Source organism: Coenobita brevimanus, chromosome 50 (genome assembly GCF_032717465.1).
Source record: "Coenobita brevimanus isolate Jiangsu-jjx chromosome 50, ASM3271746v2, whole genome shotgun sequence".
NCBI lineage: Eukaryota > Metazoa > Arthropoda > Malacostraca > Decapoda > Coenobitidae > Coenobita > Coenobita brevimanus.
This window is the reverse complement of record NC_137003.1, coordinates 52,307,651-52,329,843: the sequence shown is the minus strand read 5'-3', so window position 1 is coordinate 52,329,843 and position 22,193 is coordinate 52,307,651. Positions and strand designations below refer to the sequence as shown.

At 43.5% G+C, this 22,193-nt stretch overlaps 1 protein-coding gene across 1 annotated transcript in view; it reads left to right on the top strand.

Annotated features, from left to right (window-relative positions):
* Rheb (Ras homolog enriched in brain) overlaps nt 1–22,193 on the top strand; it is a 74,055-nt gene that overhangs the window by 18,461 nt on the left and 33,401 nt on the right. Inside the window, exons 2-3 of the mRNA XM_080272404.1 lie at nt 94–185; nt 16,464–16,651. Coding sequence (XP_080128530.1) covers nt 94–185; nt 16,464–16,651 — 280 coding nt within the window. The remainder of the gene's footprint in view (nt 1–93; nt 186–16,463; nt 16,652–22,193) is intronic.

Here is a 22,193-nt window from a genome sequence, read left to right as displayed (position 1 = left end):
ACATCATCAGATTATGTAAACTTACCACCAGATAAATCTGTGTATTTTCTGTACTTGTACTTCTTGTTTTAACGTGTACTATTCTCTTGGTAGGAAAGTCATCGCTGTGCATCCAGTTTGTGGACGGGCAGTTTGTTGACAGCTACGACCCCACCATTGAGAACACATTCACCAAGAAGGTCAAGGTTGGTGACTGTTACATAATTTACACATTCTCTGCCACTGATATCTCCAGATAAGGAGAGATATATACATTACAGTGGAACCAGACGGAGTCTTGTTTATTAGGTTATTAGTTTTATGAAGATTAGGTTAACCAGCTTACTTTCAGGCTGGCATCTAAGATTAGGTTAACCAGCTTACTTTCAGGCTGGCATCCCAAATGCCTAGCTAATTGAAAGAGTCTGGCTCAGATTACTCCTCACAGGTATTCCAGTGGGCTTAGTCCTTTCACTCAATCATCATAATTTTCCTGCATGACGAGCCCCTCTCTCATCCTTCTGTATCTTTCTTATCCTGTGCTGGTGACTTGGCACTAACATCACAGTACACTAAAACTCACCATGGAACAGACAACTCCATCATTACCTGTACTCATTAGAACTCTGTATTAAATGAAAAAGAATGACTGCCTCACCAGCCAAAGTAACCATCAATCACTTCACTTGAGTTCAGACCAACATAGACCTTCAAGCTTCAAATGTACCCTCAAATCACCCTCCTTGACCAGTCACTGTCATTAGAATGGAATCCCAGAATTCTTGGAATCACCCTGGATACATACACACACTACCCTTCCTCAGCACATATTTCACATCAGTACACAGGCATCTTGTAATTTATTGTCTTGAAATAACTCTTTGGCACCCATTAGGACAGCAAAAGAAACAACTGAAAACAGAGTGTGAACAGTTTATCCAGTAACATAAATTATGTACTGTATACGAGAACAAAGATCATGGGGAAGAAAATAATAACAATGTGCAAAGACAGCAAATAGCCACAAATACAGAGCACCTTCAAGAAAGAAATGTACTCCCAATAAAGGGTAGTTGAGCATGAGAAAAAAACAGTACAAGATCCATCCCATCCATGTTATTCTATGGTTATTAAAAAAAAAAAAAAAGTATACAGAATGCCTCAGAAATATCCATCCTCCTCCACCCAGCACTGTGGTGAACAAACACATACTTGAACTCATAGCCTCGGCAGTCATCTGAATCCTACAACCAAATAGCATCCACCCTGAATCCCCATGAGACTTTCAAGCCACAGAAATGTCTCTCCAAGAGAGACGTATTCACCTTGTCAGACTCTGATCTGACCACTACCCTTCTCAGCTTCAGCACCAGCACAAAATATAATGCATAAACAATCCACTCTGCCTCTACTGTACTGTATCCTGTCTCACTTGGACACACTTACCTCATTCAGCTCCCTCACACATCACAGACACATTTTCAGCATAACTTAAAACAATCATTCCTCCCTGTACTGGAGTTGGCCATGGTACAGCTGATGTTTTCCACAGAGTGGCAGCTAATTGAAGTGCCTAAACCAGCTACCCGTAATTATATTGCCAAGTGACTGCTTGTACCTGAATGTTTCCTAGGAGTGATGATTGTATGGCTAGTTACCAAGCTCGTTGCCATATTTCACTCGTGATATTACCTCCCACAGTTGCTGGTAGCCTTCCATTTACTACAGTACAGTATCTGCTTTCTTAACATATCCACAACAAAATATTCTTGAGAGAGAGTAGTAGTCCCTCATGTTCATATCTAGATGAGCTAGGGTGCCCTGAGCAACAACAACAGCAGCAGCAGTTTATGTGAAGTGGAATAAAATTTGAGAAGCAAGATAACATGATAATCGCTGAGACCAGCAACCAGATACCAGGCAGTCACACATCACAGATCTGAGAATGAGTTCCTTACCAGATGTTGTAATGACAGTGAGTGCAGCAAGCATCAGTGTCCATTCCACTGATTTTTTATTGGAAAAATTTAAGGATGTAAGCGGTAGGTGGGGGTTCTCACCATCCGCTCACTCCATGTAATGTTGCTCTCGGGTGCCTGTCCTTTCCTTTCTTCCTTCCTTCTTTCCTCCCTTCCACTTCTGTTTTATCTTTCTTTCAGTCTTTCCTCTTCCTTCTGTCTATGATGACTTTACACTGAGTGACAAGCCAAGTGGTTTCCCATACTCCAGGAAACCATTTACTACTTTGGGTGGTAACCATTTAACCAAATTATGGTGCCTAGTGGTTTAGTGGGTAATTAACCCCGAGGGTATGCAATTCTCCGGCCTCGACTGCCCCCCAGGATGCAAAAACAGGCCTATTTTTCAACTTTCTCAAAGGTTAAAAGATTTATGCCCGATTTATAGAGCTTGAATTTACACACCTGAAAACGCAAACCCCACCCTCCTAGACCCAATAGTTACCAAGCTATGGCCCGTCAAAGTTGCTAGTAGTTACCTGTCACGACCCTGGCAAGAAAGAAAATACGCAGCTCGCACCCGTTTTGTTCACAAAAATATGTAAAATAATGACCAAAATCATTTTTTTTTTTGGTGTGTATGGATCAGCTAGTCAGGTCAGGTGCGGGTAAGGGGATGGGTCTGTTATGAGGTGGCAGGGGTAAACCAGTTCTGCTGTCGGGCCCTGCTGTGGATGTCACTGCTTGCATTGCGCAGTTGACCCTTGTGCGGTGTGATGCGGTGAGGATCTGTCCGTTCTCCCCTTTGGGGCTAAGATGCGAATGAATGTGTTTGAATGGATGAGTAAATGGAGAGTGAGTCGTCCTGTCTCGGCTACCTCCCTTTCCTTGGGGGAAGCAGCCTAGGTATATAGATAGATAGATAGATAGTGTATGGATGTTATAAACCATTGTAATATGCTTAGAAAAAAATAAAATGGTGACAACCCCCCCCCCCCAATAAATATGATGAACAGTAAAAATTATCCTCCCCTCCTATCCTCTCCCTATGCCTCTAATCCCCTTCCTCCCCTCCCCTCCCCTCCCCTCCCCTCCCTTCCTCCTTTCCCCTCCCCTCCCCTCCCTTCCTCCTTTCCCCTCCCCCCTCTACTCCCAACTGAGCTGTCAAATCTAGCTAGAGAAAATGATCATAAACCCCCCCAATAAAAATTTGATAAACAGTAAAAATTATCCTCCCCCCCTCTCCCCTCCCCATACCTCCAGTCCCCTCCCTCCCCTTCCCCTCCCTCCTCTCTCCTCCCCTTCCCTCCCCTCCTCTCACCTAACCTCCCCTCACCTAAGCTCCCCTCTGAGCTGTCAAATCTTGCTAGGGAAAATAAAATTTCTTTTTTGAGTGGGTTTCGAATAAAGACAGCTAAAATAATTGTGGTGTGCATATCTGTATGCAAAGACATGAATAAATTACAGGTAATGATTCAGAACCACGCGCCGTAAAGCGTAAAAAATACTCAAAATATTCGAGGCCGGGATGGGGGGTGGTGATGGGAGGTGGTAAGGTCAGGAGGGGGTGTATGGGGATGGAGGGATGGGAGGAGACTACCACCAGACACAAAGGAAGGGCCCCAGTGGAGTACAGGGATATGGATGGAGGGTCGTGGGGAAATACCTTCCCCTCAGGCGACTGGGGGGGGTGACATGGAAGGGATCCACATGGGGGGGGGATGCATGAGGAGGGTGTGGGAGGGGTGGTGGTGGTGGTAAGAATGGTGGGAGGTAGGGTAGTAACAAGGTAGGGGGGTGGAGGAACATGGCAAGAGGGAGGTGGGGGGTACACCCCCCACCACCTGTGTATGGGCCTGGGTCCCCCCTCCAATGTGTCCAACACTTAGTTCTGATTGGTTAGAAGCCATCTACAATACAGCCGGGTTGGAGCCAGCTGCCGCCAGTTTTTTGTGGATGCTGTACGATCAGTGTTGCTCGTCCTTTTAAGGAACTGCGCAAAAATCTCGACCGATGAGCTTAGTACTTAAGGGGTTAAGGCACTCCAGTCGGATTGAGCCAGTGAAGGTTTACATCCAAGGGGTGGTTGGGATTTATTGCTCACATAATGCCACTCAGGGATGAGTGAGGCTGGGCACTCTCATCTTAACCCATGGATTGCAAGCCATGGCTCAGGCTGGGTAATGTCACGTTGCGAGCCACAGCTCAAGCTGTGTTGGCTGTGCATCACCGTAAACAACTCGACCCCTACACAAACTTAGGCATGGCGCTATGCAAAGATGGAGAGAGAGAGATTTTTTTCTTTTCACCAGATGATCCCGTGGATGTTTATCATCAGTAATAAACAAAACCTTTTTTTTTTTTTTTTCTTCATTTTTTCACTACTCCCATACATAAACTTAGGCATGGCCCTATGCAAAGACGGAGAGAGAGAGAGAGAGAGATTTTTTTTCTTTTCACCAGATGATGCCCTGGATGTTTATCTTCGTGTTTACAATAAACAAAAACTTAAAAGAAAATGTTTTTTTGCTTCATTTTTTGCACACCACAGGGTGGGAAAATAAAGGTAATTTCTTAGTCCATGGGTTAAATGTCAGGACCATCTTGCCTAGCCCCAATCTCCTATGCTTCTCATGGGGCAACTCTGGATTAGATGATGAATGAATGAATGAATGAAAAGTGCTGCCAACTTGTGAGTACTAAGTGGTGAGTACCAAATCCTGGGGCAGATCCAGAAAACAAATCAGGGGGAGGTTCTGAAACTCTCTACAGAGTCAGCTGCATGCTCATATGTCAGGGTGGGATGCAGGGTATCTGGGAATTTTTGCTGGAAAAATTGAGGGGCAAGAATAATTCATCGGAAGCGTTCGTACTTCACGACCGTAGGGTTGGATGCATGAGCCCGTGCCAGGGTAACGTATTTCTGGTCTCTCCAAGGATCTCTCCTTGCCCTGCAGAGCTATATGGTCCATTGCTCTTAGCTCTGGGGATTCACCCTCCAGAAAAATTGAGTTAATTTTGCATTCTAATGGGTTAGGATGAGCCATAGCTGAATTTGTGGAAAAGAATATTTGATATCAAAATCATATTTCCAGAACTATGAAAGTCATGTTTGTTTAGAAATGTTTAATAATAAATTTCACAATAATTCAAAGGAAAAAATTTACTGTAGCTTTAATAAGAATGCCCAGGAATTCCATCTTTCTCGGATGGCGCCTTGCAAATTCGTAGATCGTGTGTTGTTTGTGAAGCTGCTTTATATAATGAAAGTGGAGCACCAGAAGCCCGTTCATGAGGTCTTATTTCATGTTCGTACTTTTGTCTGTTTTGAATCACCTCAGTGCACTGATGGACCACTCATATTCACATGAAGTAACTGCCATGGTACAAAATGGGCTAGAAAAGCATATTGATGTTAGGGAACAACATCTTGTCTATGTGCTTGAGTCTTTGTTGTTGTGTCTGAAGTTCTCAAACTTATTTTTTCTGTTACTTTTGTACAATGGTGGGCTTTTCACCAGAAAACATAAATTGTGTGCCTTTCAAGTCACATTGTACATTATAATGTATATCATATGCGTTTGAGATGGTGCAAAAAGTTTCGAAAAGTGACTGATCAGGGGGGATTTCATGGTGCCCATGGAACACTCCCTAAAACTGTAACCGAAGCCATGTTGTGTTTGCCTATAATCTGTACAGCAGTACAGTAGACCCTGTCTACACCAGACCAACTGGGGGAAGCTCAGTCCAATAAATCCAGTAAGTCTGATGATCCCCCATCTGAAATGGGATTTCAAGCATGAAATGGAAAATAAATGAGTGCAATAGCATATTCTAGTGCAAAAAATTAAAACTGCACCAATTTTACACGTATATGGCCCATGATTTCACACCCTTGTCATGGCACTTCTTCATGAGTGACCCAAGCAGGTGGAAAAAAGTGCCTCCAGCATTAGTAATTGCATTTTGAGTCCCCACACACATGGGAGGCAATCCGGTTTGATCCAGTAGGCAAGGGTTGTCAGGAAGCTTCATGTGGATTTCTCCATATACCAGATAGTACCCGGTATGTAATGGGGACGCTCACCATCCACTCACTCGATGTAGTGCTGCTTTGGGTGTCTGTCTTTTCCCCTCTTCCTTCCTTCCTCTTTTGCCTTTCATTCCTTCATTATTTTCTCTTCCTTCAGCCTACGGATGACTTTGCACTCCCTCTTTTGTCTTTCCTCAATCTTTCCATTCTTTCTGCCTGTGGGTAACTCTACACTGAGTGACAAGCCAAATGGTTTCCTGTACACCAGGAAAGCATTTACTATGCTAGGTGGTAACCATATAACCAAATTATGGCACCTGGTGGTTTAGTGGGTAATTATTGCACTCCAATCGGATTGAGCCTGTGTGGGTATATATCTAAGGGGTGGCTGGGGTTTATTGCTCACATAATGCCACTCTGGGATAATTGAGGCCGGTCACTCTCATCTTAAATGTCAGGACCAGCTTGCTTAGCCCCAGGCTCCTACACTGCTCATGGGGCAACACAGAGTTGGGTGATGGTTGGATGGATGGATGTGCAATGGTTTGTCCAGATGTGTCGAAGTGTTCGTTAAATTCAATATGCAGTCTAACGGGGTATGGTAAAGGATTGATCTGCTGTAATTGAAAAATATTAGAGGCAACAGTAATTTACTTCATGTGGCTTTTGACCTTATTTCATCATTTTTGAACAAAAAATACTGAAATTGGTAATGTCACAGTATGTGTTAGTCATGGAAGATAACATTTAAAAATTGGTAGTGTCATAGTATATTGTACACATGGAAAAAAAAAAAATATTGAAATTAATAGTGTTACAGTATGTTTTAGTCTTGGGTCACTGTCAGTATTATCTTTTTATCTATCTGTCTATCTATCTATTTATTGCCAGACGCCTCAATCCCGTTTGGGGTGGCCACAAACAAATCGCCTCCAAGTCGCCCTGTCCCCCGCCATTTCACTGCCCTGCTCCCAACTCACACCCCCCTTTCTCAAATACCTCTCCACCCCATCCCTCCATCTCATCCTCGGCCTCCCCCTCCCTCTTCCCCCCTCCACCTCACTCACATACACTCTCTTCATCAGTCTTTCACCCTCCATCCTCTCAACATGGCCAAACCACCTCAGTGTGTTCCTCCTAACGCTTCCTATCACATCCACATCCACACCACAACGCTCCTTTGTATCCTCATTTGTCAGCCTGTCTCTCCATGAAACTCCACAGGCTCCTCTTAAATAACTCATTTCCACTGCTCTCACTTTTGACTTGTGTCCTTCCAACAATGTCCAAGCTTCCCTTCCATACGTTAGAGTTGGTATCACAATACTGTCATGTAGTAACTTTTTCACTTCCATGCTCACTTCCCTGTTTCTTATCACTGCTTTCAAAGAACCAGCAACCTTTCTTCCCTGCTGTACCCTTTCAAGCACTTCACTTTCTATGTGTGGTAATTATCAAAAATGGAAGTTGGAGTGTTATACTTCTTTTACTCTAACTTAGCCTAAAATTGCTGTCTTTACAACTTGAATACCATGTACTGGATTGTAGGCCGTCATGCTCTCCATTACAAGTTTCTCAAACTGTCAACACCAAACTGCGTGCACATTACACAGCACACTTCCTTTTCAATTTACAACAACAACAAAATTCAAATGGTGTCTAACAACCAACCCTCGGAGTGTCCGGGCAGGGGGGGGGGAGACGATAAATGCCCCCACCTTCTGCTCCTCTCGCAGTGACCATTGAATGAGCTGCCTGGAGCCACTGTCTGACTCACTTCTTAATTTCAGCAACATTTGCGGCCGTTCGTCCAACTTTCCCTCAGTTGAGCACCAAGTCTCCTCTATTCCTCACCTTCTCTTCTTAACTGAGACTCAGCTGTCTGAGGCAACTGATAGCAAACCCTTTTCTATATCCTCCTACTTTCTCTATACTCATTTCAAAGCCAAAGGTGGCTGCGGTGTATACGTACCAATGACTTATCTTGCTATAGTGTTCCTGAACATGACTCTTCTGAATTCTCTGCTCTCTGGCTTCGTCTTTCCCGTCATTCTCTGTCCTAATATACCTGTGCTGTTTACTTATCCCCTAGTTCTACTGACACTGAAAAAGTCTTTGACCATCTTACTTCCATGATGGAACACATCCTATCCGTTTCTTCTTTCTCTGAACTCTCCATTTTAGATTTCAATGTTCACCACTACCTTTGGCTCTCCTCTCCTTTCACTGATCCACCTGGTGAACAAGCCCTCTTCTTTCCTATTCTTAATGACTTAGAGCAGCTTGTACAGCACCCTACCCATATACCCTACCGTTTTGGAGAGAGTTCCAACATACTTGACCTCCTCCTTACAACTAATCCTTCTGCTTACACTGTTAATCTTTCCTCTCTGTTGGGCTTCTCCAGTCACAACCTTATTACCTTAACCTGTCCTATTCCTCCAGTACGGCCTATGGACCCTCCAAAGAAACGTTGGTTGTGGCACTTTGGAGCTGCTGATTAGGAGACCGTCAGGCAGTACTTCCTTGATTTTCTGTGGAATGATTATTGCTTCCATGGCCAGGAGCCATCTGAGTGTGCCTCGCACATTATGGAGGTTATTCTCTCAGTCATGGAAGCACACATTCATTTCGTATGTCCTTTGACTAATGCAAAAAAAAGCCTTGGTTTAATCACGCCTGTTCTAATGCTGTGTACAAGGAGAAGGCCTACAAAAGGTACCGGAATTAACCCACCCCTGAATCACATCTTTGTTTTATGTTTCTGTCCAGAATCGTGCTAAGTCTGTTCTTCTTTCTGCTAAAAATAATCTTATCCGTACTCTCAACTCTCCAACTCAAATTCTTCCTGCTGCTTCTGGCACCTTGCCAAAAACCTTTCTAATAACTTTACCTCATCATCCTTCCCTCCTCTTTTCTTTTCTGATGGCTCTGTAGCTGTTTCTTCTACTGATAAAACAGGTCTCTTCTCCTCCAGTTCAACCTTAGACGATTCCGGTGTTGTTCCTCCATCATATTGCCCCTATGACTTCCTCATGGCTGACGTTAAAATTTCTTCAGCTGATGTATTTTCTGCCATCACAGGCCTCAATACTAACAAGGCATATGGGCCTGATGGAGTCCCTCCTGTTGTTCTCAAGAACTGTGCTTCTGTGCTTACACCCTGCCTAGGTAAACTCTTTTGCCTTTGTCTATCAACTTGTACTTTTCCTTCTTGCTGGAAGTTTGCTCTCATTCAGCCAGTCCCAAAGAAGGGTGACCATTCTCAACCCTCTGTCTATCACCCAGTTGCTTTAACATCCTGTATCTCAAAAGTTCTTGAGTCAGTTCCTAATAGAAAAATTAAAAATCATCTTTCCTATCACAACCTTCTTTCTGATCGTCAGTATGGGTTCCGTCAGGGATGCTCCACTGGCGATCTTGTCACCGACCTTTCAGACTCCTGGTCATCCTCCTTTTGGGGCTATGACGAAAGCTTTGCCATTGCACTTGACATCTCAGAGGCTTTCAGTCAAGTCTGGCATAAATCTTTAATTCTGAACTGCCCTCTTATGGTTTCTATCCTTCTACCTGTGCCTTCATTTATAGTTTCTTTTCTGGTCATTCTATTGCTGCTGTTGTAGATGGCCACTGTTCTCCTAGATCCATCAACAGTGATGTTCCTCAGGGCTCTGTCCTGTCACCAGCTCTCTTCCTTTTATTCATCAGTGACATTCTAAGCTTTACAATACATCAAACCCTGTCCACTCATACGCTGATGATTCCACTCTTCACCTTTTGATTTAGTTCCTGCAACGTCCATCTCAGCAGTCACTTCAACAAACAAGGGATGAGGCTGTGGCACACATAATGTCTGACTTGGCTTATATCTCTGACTGGGGAAAAGTAATCTTGTTTTTAATGCATCAGAGACTCAGTTCTTACACCTATCAACCCGACAGAATCTTCCACAAGAGTACTCACTAATGTTTAATAATATCCAGCTCAGTCCTGCATCATCCTTAAACATACCTGGGGTTTCATTCTCTCGGGACTTGTCTTGGAAAGATCAAAATACATCTCTTGTAAAATGTGCTTAGCCGACTACGCACCTTGACTTTATACACGGGTTTTATAGAACACTCATGTTTGGAGAGGGTCCCTACATACAGCTCTTCTTTAAAGGGTGGAGTCATAGGCTTTTCATCTCATTAATTCTTCTCCTTTTAGTGGCTCCCTTCAACCTCTGTCTCTTCACCGCACTGTTGCATCTTTATCTTTTTCTATCGTTACTTCAATAGTCACTGCTCCTCTGAACTGTCTGCTTGCATCCCTCCACCTCTACAGTGGGCACATAGCACCCGTCTAGGAACAAACTCTCATCCCTTTTCTGTTCAGTTCTCTGGTACAGGAGTTAACCATTACTCCCAGTCCTTCATTTATGCAACAGGTCATCTCTGGAACTTTCTCACTCTGTTTGTATTTCCTACTTCCTGTGATCTCCAGTCTTTCAAACACTATGCGTCCAGGCATCTCGAAATGAATGGATTTTGAGTTTGGCTCTCTTTTTTTATTGTTTTTGCTTTTTTCTTGGAAGGAATGGTTTGTGGTCACATGGCTTTTGGTTCTTTCTTCCTTGCATAAAAGAAAAAAAAAAGCAACAGATTAACACTAGAATATAGAGCTGATCTTAATGAAGTGCTATGGGAAGGATATAGAGCCATAGTATCATCCTGTTCCAATGAGCTACATTGACCCTTTGTGTCCAGCACATATTCCCACCAACCCTTCTCCAAGCTGGGCATTCCTGAGAAAGTCGTCTATTTTTAAACCTTCATATCTCAGCTAATACTTAACCAAAAATAAAAAACTAAGTGTCATGATGCTCACCAATCCTTCGACTTCACGCTGATGGCCCCAGTTTGTCCGTGAAGGGCGTGTAGTCAGAGAGAGTGAGTGGGAAAAGGGGGCAATTTTTTTTGTTTTTTTCCCATGTCCGTATGCGCAGCAAATGTGTGGTGACACAACTAAGGCTTACACTAACCTTCCACAATAATAACACTTCCAGAAGACCACAATCCACCACAAACACCATTTTCATGTACGTCTTCAAAAATGTGGCATGAGTACTGCTGTGAGTCTGATAACCGTAGCAACAATCTTGAGGCAGACTGCCTCAAGGTACAGGCACTTGCGCTTGCTCACCTCACCACCGCCTCACTACCACCGCCTTACACACACACACACACACACACACACACACACACACACACACACATGGAGATGTATGTTATTACTACTGCAACTACCACTACTATAACTACTGCTGCAACAACTACCTGTACTACTACTACTACTACCACCACTACTACAGCTCCTGCTACCACTACCACTACTACTGCCATTATTATTACTACTATTACTACTACTACTACTACATCTGCTACTACATAAAACCTAAAAAAAAAAAAGTAAACAAAATAGTCATTCAAGTATTGTCCAAAATTGAAAATATTTTCCACTATAACAATTTTTTTCCTGTGATTTAGTTTTTTTTCATCATAATAAAATATACACACACAAAAACTTTTAGTGAAAAATAAGGCACTGATTTCATCATGAAACAAACTTTCTGCTTCCATTACTCACATAAATTGACACGGTGGTGGCGCGAGGCATTTCCTCCTCCCTCCTTCCTCTCTTTCTCCACTCCACTATATTTTCCACCATAACAGAATTTTTTTTCCTATGATTTGTACTTTTTCATCTTAACAAACATACACACACAAAAACTTTCAATAAAAAAATAAGGCACTGATTTCATCATGAAACAAACTTTCTGCATCCATTACTCACGTAAATAGACAAAGCAGTGGTGTGAGGCTTGACGCACCTTGTTTCCTCCTCCCTCCTCCCTCCCTCTTCCACGTTCTCCCTTTCTCCTTTAATAGACAGCTGAAAGCCTTTCCTTTTTCAAAATGGTATGACCTGGAGAGAGATACTATGACGGATGATTATAGGGTTTAATTATTGACACTTTTTTTTTTTTTTTTTTTTTTTTTTTTTTTTTTAATGAAATTTTTATTGCATATGAGAGATGTCATGGTTCTTGTAATTGTAAAAATAATGTATATGTGTGTCAAGCATTGGTGAATTCCCTACCCTGGGGGTAGGGGGGTTTCAAGAATACTCCCCCAGTATCCCTGCTTGTCGTACGAGGCGACTAAAAGGGTTGGTGGTGGGTTAGTGCCCCACCCCGTAAAAAGAACTAACTAAAAAAGCAAATAAAGCGCCTCAGACCCGGACGGACCATACGTTGACGACTAAGGAACGGACAAAGGACATTCTAAGGGTAGGAACGTGGAATGTGAGAGGAGTGAATGATGAAGTGAAAGAGAGAGAGATTGTCCAGGTGCTTGAGGATGCAAAAGTGGATATATGTGGATTGACTGAAACTAAATGGAAAGGTGAAAGGATGAGAGAATGGGAATACGGTGTAGGTATATGTGCGGGAGTCAGTGAGAATGAGAGGGCAAGAGAGGGAGTATGTCTGATGATAAACAAGAAGTGGAAGGAGAATATAAGAGAGTATGGAACACTGGGTGCAAGGATTGTATGGGTGAGGATGAAAGTAGGTATACAAGCATGGGCGATTGTATGTGTGTATGCTCCAACAGAGGATTGAGTGGCAAGAGTGAAAGATGAGTTTTGGGCGAGAGTAGAAGCATGTATGGACAAGTTTGAGAGGAGCGAGAGAGTGCTGTTGATTGGAGACATGAATGGCAAAGTTGGGAATGTACGAGTGGATGGAGTGGTTGGTCAGTGGGGTGTGCCAGCTGAAGTAGATGGGAATGGTAGTGCTTTGGTGGACATCTGTGCTGGTAAGGGGTTGGCAATAGCCAACACCTACTTTCGTCATAAGATGATCCACCGGTATACATGGAGAGTAATGAGGAGGATGGATGGTGAACTTGTTGAACGAAAGGCAATGATAGACTACGTGTGTGTGGATGAGCAAATGAGAAGACAAGTGTTGGATGCAAGGGTGTGGAGAGGGTGGGGGAATGGAGTCTCGGACCATCACTTAGTGATGGCCAAGGTAGAGTTGCAAAGAAAGTGGTTTAGGAGATGAAGGGGAAGACAGGAGGAAGCAGCTCCTGTGAGAAGAGTGGAGAAATTGCAAGATAGTAAGAAAATGACAGAGTATAAGAGCATAGTGGAAGAAAGATTGGGAAGGTATGAGCTAGAGCAGATGGAAGGGGTGGAAGACGTATGTAAGATATTCACGGAAGAGATAAGCGCAGCGTGTGAGGCGGTTTGTGGAGTGAGGAGGAGATGCAAGGGTGTGCAAGGGACAGCATGGTGGAATGATGAGATGAAACGAGCTGTGGAACAAAAGAAGAAGGCATATGGTGAATGGTTGGCGAGTAGAGGTAGGGGAGAAGTTGAGAGAGAGAAGAGAGAGGTATATGTGAGCAGGAGAAGGGAGGTTAAGAGACTGGTGAAGGAGAGTGAGAAGAAAGTGGATGAAGAGTTTGGGAGGAATCTGAGTGAAATGGAGGGAGAGTAAGAAATGGTTTTGGAAGGAGGTAAAGAAAGTAAGGCAGTGTGAAAGGGGAAATAGTAGGGGAGTGAAAGATAGGAATAATAGATTGTTGGTGGAGAAGAGAGAGAAATTGAGGAGATGGAAGGAGCACTTTGAGGATTTGTTGAATGTAGAGAGTGAGAGCAGTGTGAGAGTAAGTGGTTGGGGAATGGCTGGGAGAAGAAGAGATGAGAGGAGGGAGGAAGAGATCAGTAGGTCGGAAGTAGTGGAAGCGATGAAGAAGATTAAGCTGGGAAAGGCCCCAGGAATTGATGGAGTGTGTGGTGAAATGCTTAGGTATGGGGGTGAGATTGATGTGGAGTGGATATGGAAGTTGTGTAGATTGGCTTGGGAAGAGGGAAGGATTCCAGAGGACTGGAAATCAGGTATAATTGTTCCTCTGTACAAAGGAAAAGGGGAGAGAGAAGTATGTGGTAACCATAGGGGTATTTGCCTTCTTAGTGTGACTGGTAAAATATATGGTAGAATACTCATTGATAGGGTTAGGCAAATGACAGAGGAGCTAGTTGGAGAAGAACAAGGGGGATTTAGGAAGGGAAAAGGGTGTGTAGATCAGATATTTGTTCTAAGATGTTTAGTGGAGAAGTATCTAGAGAAGGGAAGGAAAGTGTATGCTGCCTTCATGGACTTGGAGAAAGCTTATGACAGAATAGATAGGCAAGGTATGTGGAAGGTATTAAGAATATATGGAGTGGAGGGGAAATTGTTGAGTGCTGTGAAGAGTATGTACGAGGGAGCTAGGGCTACGGTGCGAGTGGATGGTGAGCTGAGTGAGTTCTTTGATCTCAATGTGGGACTGAAACAGGGGTGTGTGATGTCTCCATGGCTGTTTAATATATATATGGATGGGGTTGTAATGGAGGTGCAAGGTAGGGCAGTGGATGTGGGGATGGCCCTAATGAATGAGGGTGAGATTTGGAAGCTTCCGGTGTTGCTGTTTGCTGATGATACAGTATTGTTGAGTGAAGATGAATGGGAGTTGCAAGGTTTGGTGAATGTATTTGGGACAGTGTGTAGGAGGAGGAAGCTGAAAGTTAATGTAAACAAAAGTAAAGTTATGGTGTTTGAGAGGAATGAAGTCACAGAGTGTGCAGTGAGGTTGGATGGTGAGGATATGGAGAATGTGAGTGCATTCAAGTACTTGGGTAGTGTGATGAGTAAGGATGGAACTTTGGGGGATGAAGTACGTGAAAGGGTACAGCAGGGAAGAAAGGTTGTTGGTACACTGAAAGCAGTGATGAGAAATAGGGAGGTGAGTATGGAAGTTAAGAAGTCACTGCACGATGGTATTGTGATCCCTACCCTGACGTATGGAAGCGAGGCGTGGACCTTGCAAGAGGGGAACAAGTCAAGAGTGAGAGCAGTGGAAATGAGTTACTTGAGAGGAGCATGTGGAGTGACGTGGAGGGACAGGTTGACGAATGAAGAAGTGAAGGAACGTTGTGGGGTAGATGTGGATGTGGTTGAAAAGATTAGGAGAAATACACTGAGGTGGTTTGGACATGTGGAGAGAATGGAGAATGAAAGACTGACTAAGAGGGTGTATGTAGGTGAGGTGGAGGGAGGGAGAGGGAGGGGTAGACCAAGGATGAGGTGGAGGGATGGAGTTGAGAGGTATATGAGGGAGGGGGGGGGTGAGTTGGGGGGAGGGGAGTCAAATGGTGGGTGACAGAGTGACTTGGAGGCTTTTTGTCTGCAGCCACCCTTTGCGGGATTAGGGCGTCGGGCTATAGATAGATAGATAGATTATTATTATCTATCTGTCTCTTGCCAGACACCTTAATCCCATAAGGCCACAAACAAGTTGCCTCCATATTGCCCTGTCCCCTGCCATTTCACTGCCCTCCTCCCAGCTCACACACCCCTCTCTCATATACCTTGCCAATCCCTCCCTCCATCTCATCCTTGGCCTCCCCCTCCCTCTTCCCTCCTCCACCTCACTTGCATACATTCTCCTCATCAGTTTCTCACTCTCCATCCTCTCCGCATGGCAAAACCACCTCAGTGTATTTCTCCTAACGCTTCCCATCACATCCACATCCACACCACAGCGCTCCTTCACTTCCTCATTTGTCAGTCTGTCTCTCCATATAACTCCACATCTATCTATCTGTGTCTATAGCCAGACTTCATAATCCCATAAGGGGTGGCCATGTCTTTGAGTTAGTTGTTTTACGGGGAGGGGCACTAACCCTCCGCCAACCCACTTGCTGACACGTAGGGAGGTAACTCCACATGCTCCTCTCAAATAACTCATTTCCACTGCTCTCACTCTTGACTTGTGTCCTTTCAACAAGGTCCAAGCTTCTCTTCCATACGTTAGAGTTGGTATCGCTATATTGTCATGCAGTAATTTTTTCACTTCCATGCTCACTTCCCTGTTTCTTATCACTGCTTTCAGAGAACCAGCAACCTTTCTTCCTTGTTGTACCCTTTCAAGCACTTCACCCTGTAAGCTTCCATCCTTACTCATCACACTACCCAAGTACTTAAACGCACTCACATTTTCCATTTCTTCCTTATCCAACCTCACTGTTCATTCAGTGACTTCATTTTGTTGAAGACCATAACTTTACTCTTCCCTACATTCCCCTTAAGCTTCCGTTTTGTACACACTCTCCCAGACTCAGTCACCAAGCCTTGCAACTCCCCTTCGTCTTCACTTAACAACACAGTATCATCTGCAGACAACAGTACAGGGAGTTTCTACACAATGCCCTCTCTCATTAGGGCTTCTCCAACATCCACTCCCCTACCTTGTATCTCTTTTTATATCCCCATCCATATGCAGATTGAACAACCCTATATCAATCCTACCTTCAAACAGAAAAATTCCCTAAGTTCATTCATTTCACTGTACTACAGTATTTTAGATACTGTATACCTCTTTTCGTTCCCACTGTTGTAGGTACGTGGACAAGAGTACGGGTTGGAGTTGGTGGACACTGCAGGCCAAGATGAGTACAGCATCTTCCCAGCCCAGTACTCCATGGACGTACATGGCTATGTCCTTGTCTACTCCATCACATCAGAAAAGTCTTTTGAAGTTGCTCAGGTCATATATGAGAAGATCCTTGACATGATGGGCAAGGTCACGTGAGTAGTTTCATGTTGTTTCCATATCTCAGTCTGCTTTTCCTGTAGCATACCATGGTCTGGTGGGGTAGAGCATGTGCTGCCAAATGAAAGGTTAAGTATTCATGGCTACCTATGGATCATTGGTTGACATCAGGAAGGGTAAACAGTTACATAGGACTGCATGCACCAACCAGAAGTCTCTAAATAGAGACAGACACTTATCCGTTTCACTCTCATGGAGTGCCTTCTTAAGCTAAGCCATCCCCCATGCTAGCACAGGATATGTTTTTTTCAAGTTTTAGAAATTTTATTTTCTGTCTTTAGGAATTGTAGAATGATGTCTGACACGCCTGTCTAAATTGCAATAAAAAACCCTGATTCAGTCCAGGCAAATTGAAACTATCTATCTATCTATCTATCTATCTATTGCCAGACCCCTCAACCCCGTTTGGGGTGGCCACAAACAAATCGCCTCCAAGTCGCCCTGTCCCCCGCCATTTCACTGCCCTGCTCCCAACTCACACCCCCCTTTCTCAAATACCTCTCCACCCCATCCCTCCATCTCATCCTCGACCTCCCCCTCCCTCTTCCCCCCTCCACCTCACTCACATACACTCTCTTCGTCAGTCTTTCACCCTCCATCCTCTCCACATGACCAAATCAATCCAATCTGAGAAAATCCACCAGTTCTGACTGATGACTGGGAAAAAAAAAAATTCCATATATATATGAGAGAGAGAGAGTGTGTGTTTTTGATTGGTGATGTGAATGGTAAAGTAGGGAACGTGAAGGTGGATGGAATAGTTGGTGAGAGGGGTGTGCTTGCTGTGATAGATGAGAATGGCAGTGCGTTACTGGACATTTGTGCCGGAAGAGGGTTGGTGATAGTCAATACCCTCTTCAGGCACAAAATGATCCACAGATATACATGGCGAGTGATGAGAAGGGTGGGTGGTGAACTGAATGAAAGGAAAGCAATGATTGATTATGTGTGTGTGGATGAAAGGATGCGAAGATGTGTAATGGATGCAAGAGCTTGTAGAGGTTGGAGGAGTAGACTTTCTGACCATTACTTTGTGGTGGCCAGAATCAAGATTCAAGTAAGATAGAGAAATAGAAGAAGGGAAGGATGGGAGGAAGTAGTTGCAAAGAGAATGGAAAGGTTACAAGAGGATGAGAAAAAGGCAGAATATAAGAGAGAAGTGGAGGAACGATTGGGTAAATATGAATTGGAGCAGATGGAGGATGTGGAAGGTGTGTGCAGGATATTCACAGAAGAAATATGTGCAGCATGTGATGTGGTGTGTGGGGTGAAGAGAAGACAGAGGGGGGTGCAAGGAACACCGTGCTGGAATGAAGAGGTGAGACAGGCTGTGACACAAAAGAAGAAAGCATACAATGAATGGATGAGAAATAGGGGCGCGGAAGAAGTTGAGAGGCGGAAGAGAAGAGTTATATGTAGAAAGGAAGAGAGAGGTGAAAAGATTAGTAAGAGAGAGTAAGAAGTGAGTGGATGAGGAATTTGGAAGGAATTTGAGTGTAAAGTGGAAGGACTGTAAGAAAATGTTCTGGAAGGAGGTGAAGAGAGTAAGACAGGGTGGCAGTGAAGTTAACAGGGGTGTGAAAGATAAAAATGGTAGACTACTAGTGGAGAAGGGAGAAAAAGTGAGCAGATGGAGAGAACAGTTTAAGGAGTTGTTGAACATAGAAGATGAAAGTAATGCAAGTATAAGTGGCTGGGGAATGGCTGGGAGAAGGAGGGAGGTGAGAAGACAGGAAGAAATCAGTAGGATAGAAGTTGTGGAAGCAATAAAGAAAGTCAAACTGGGGAAAGCCCCAGGCATTGATGGAGTGTGTGGTGATATGCTGAAGCATGGGGGAGAGATAGTAGTAGAATGAATGTGGAAGATGTGCAGATTGGCCTGGGAGGAAGGTAGAGTCCCGGAGGATTGGAAGTCAGGTATAATTATTCCCTTGTACAAAGGAAAAGGGGAAAAAGAAATGTGTGGTAATCATAGGGGCATTTGTCTTCTTAGTGTAATAGGAAAAGTGTATGGTAGGATACTTATTGACAGAGTTAGGGAAAGAACAGAGGAATTAGTTGGAGAACAGGGAGGCTTTAGGAAGGGAAGAGGTTGTGTAGAGCAGATATTCATTCTTAGATCTTTAGTGGAAAAGTTTCTAGAGAAGGGAAAGAAGTTGTATGCGGCTTTCATGGATTTCGAGAAAGCTTATGACAGGGTGGATAGACAAGGATTGTGGAAAGTGTTAAGAATATATGGAGTAGATGGGAAGTTGTTGAATGCTGTGAAGAGTATGTATGATGGTGCTAAGGCTGCAGTGCATGTGGATGGTGAACTGAGTGAATTTTTCTCTTTGAAAGTTGGGTTGAAACAGGGATGTGACATGTCTCCATGGTTGTTCAATCTGTACATGGATGGGGTAATAAAAGAGGTACAAGGTAGGGCAGTGGATGTTGGAGTGGCCCTGGTGAGAGAGGTTAGTGTTTGGAAACTCCCTTTACTGTTGTTTGCAGATGATACGGTGTTGTTGAGTGAAGACGAAGGGGAGCTGCAAGGTTTGGTGGATGAGTTTGAAAGAGTGTGTAAGAAATGGAATCTAAAGGTGAATGTAGGGAAGAGTAAAGTGATGGTCTTTGAGAGAGGTGAAGTCAGTGAATGTACAGTGAGGTTGGATGGCGAGGAAATGGAAAATGTGAGTACGTTTAAGTACTTGGGTAGTGTGATGAGTAAGGATGGAAGTTTGGAGGGTGAAGTGCTTGAAAGAGTACAACAAGGAAGAAAGGTTGCTGGTTCCTTGAAAGCAGTGATAAGAAACAGGGAAGTGAGCATGGAAATGAAAAAGTTACTATATGACAGTATTGTTATACCAACTCTAACGTATGGAAGTGAAGCTTGGATGTTGTCGGAAGGACACAAGTCAAAAGTGAGAGCAGTGGAAATGAGTTATTAGAGAGGAGCCTGTGGAGTCACACGGAGAGACAGGCTGACAAATGAGGATGTAAAGGAGTGTTGTGGTGTGGATGTGGATGTGATAGGAAGTGTTAGGAGGAACACACTGAGGTGGTTTGGCCATGTGGAGAGGATGGAGGGTGAGAGACTGACGAAGAGAGTGTATGTGAGCGAGGTGGAGTAGGGGAGAGGGAGGGGGAGGCCAAGGATGAGATGGAGGGATGGAGTGGAGAGGTATAGGAGGGAGGGGGATGTGAGTTGGGAGCATGGCAGTGAATGGCGGGGGACAGGGCGATGTGGAGGCGATTTGTTTGTGGCCACCCAGTACGGGATTGAGGCGTCTGGCAATATATAGATAGGTATGTATATATGTATGTATTTTATATGCTAGTATTCTGGCTATATAAGAAGTATATATATACAGTAAGCGTCATTTGGAAAGTAAGTATATATATTTTCGTGAGAAAGTATCAGAACAATTGTATATACACTGCTTCCTTGGTTATCATGCATAATTTGTAAAAAACATTGTGTATGATAATGAATTTGTGCAATAACAAATACACAGAACGTATGGGATTTTTCCTAATTTATCCCAGGCACTCCAAGCTCAGACCCAAATTTTCCCTTCTGTGACAGTTTAAACCCATTGAATATGTACTGCAGTTATGGTAAGTACAGTAACTACCAGAAACACACAGGTATGATTAAGTTATTAGAAATAGAAAGTAATGAAAATGGCACAATAAGAGGGATTATTTAATCTGTTACATGGTGTACAGTCTCCAGCAAAAACAGAACGACCGGCTCGACAAGCAGGTTGGTATATGTGGCACTGCCGCACCCCCAGTTTCACCCCACCCCTTCCCTCCCTCGTTCCCATGCATTCGTCTACCCTCCACCTTCCCCACATCCAAGGGCAAGAGAGTAAAGTAAGGCCTACTTGCATTGTCTCAACAACTCTTCCATCATCCATCTGTCTTGGGAAATAATGGTTTTGTTATGATAACGAATAAGAACACATTGCACAGTGTTTTACTCCACAGTATAGTTATTTATACACCACGATCTGAACACAGGGCTATATAAAGTAATATATTCGTATGATAGGGAGGTATGTAATCATACAATTTATAATTTTGATAGTTGTATCCAGTCAGTGTGTAATATTAAACAGTTGGAAGCTATATGTAGATGTTTGTAGTGGTCAGTGGTGCATGGGGGGGTATCTGGCTGTCACACGTTGTAGTGGGGGCATGAGGAGAAGGAAATGGGCCCGGGGTCAACGGCTCTGCCCGGGGTGGATAGTGTGTGTGTGTGTGTGTGTGTGTGTGTGTGTGTGTGTGTTTTCCATCAATGCTCATAAACACGTCTTTATTATCACCATGAAGTGTGCATTACAATATTGTCCACTGCGCCATATATTAGTGATATTCATAGTTTAACGATATGGAAAATAAGCATTTAATGATCGGTACATAGTAAGACCTTATTTTCTAAATGTTATTCAGTCAGATACCCAGTGCAGATTATAATACATTAGAGGCTGAATGTAGCCTTTGACTCTGCAGGGTTAGTCAAGCTAAAACACCAGGTCTCTAGTAAAATATTTAGTATTATCACTATACCACATGTCATTGTAGGGCAACTGGAACAGGCCGATAGCAAAGGTGGTGAGTGGTCCTACTTGGTGTTGACAGGGTTACCTTATCTCTCCCCCAGTTACCCACTACCCACAACATTCCATTATCATATAAATCCAATGTCTGACCCCATTGTTTTATATCATTTTAAAATGTGTTCTTAAATATACTGGTAGTCAGTTAGTCTTCCTTATTAAATGTTTGCTTATCCAAAACCGTTTGTCCACTTTAACATCCTTCTCTCTCTAAGGCAATTGACGTTTCGGCTGACGATAGTTAATGGGAAAAACCATGGCCACACATAGATAGAGGAAAGTAGTAACAGACGTACTGTAGGACACAAGCTGAAGAGCAAATAATCATAAGGTTAACCTGACTGCTATGTCTGTTACATTGCTATAAGTAACACTGACCAGTGTGAACTGTAACTTGTCAAACCTTTGTTGAAAACGAATAAACTGAATTATCTGTTGTATGGCATCATAATGTTGATTAACGTAAGCTGCAATCGAGACAAGTTTATTTGGTTACCATGCAGATCAACCATTCAGCCAATTTAGTTATTGGCTACCTTTTTCGAAAAACGTCATGTTATAAACATGTTAATCTTAAATTACACCCTATTGCAGTTATAACTATATAAGGCAAGGTTATATTCCTGATATTGTTATCAGGAGGTGGCAGGTCCCTTGCTGGCCTGAGTGGCAATAAATGGCTGAGGCAAGGGATGGAGGGGGTTGGTTGTATGCAGGGCTGGATTAACCCTGCTGTTGCCCGGTAGGCAAAGCAGACGGTTGGCCTGGAACATATAGAGCTCTTTTTTCCGTTATTTCCAGTGAAATTTTGGCATTACCTATAATGGCCTTTTTTGATGGCCTGATCAGTGGTGACACTTATTTGGACGCCCAAAGAGTATATTTATTCCGCTCTGGAAGTCTGGATGGC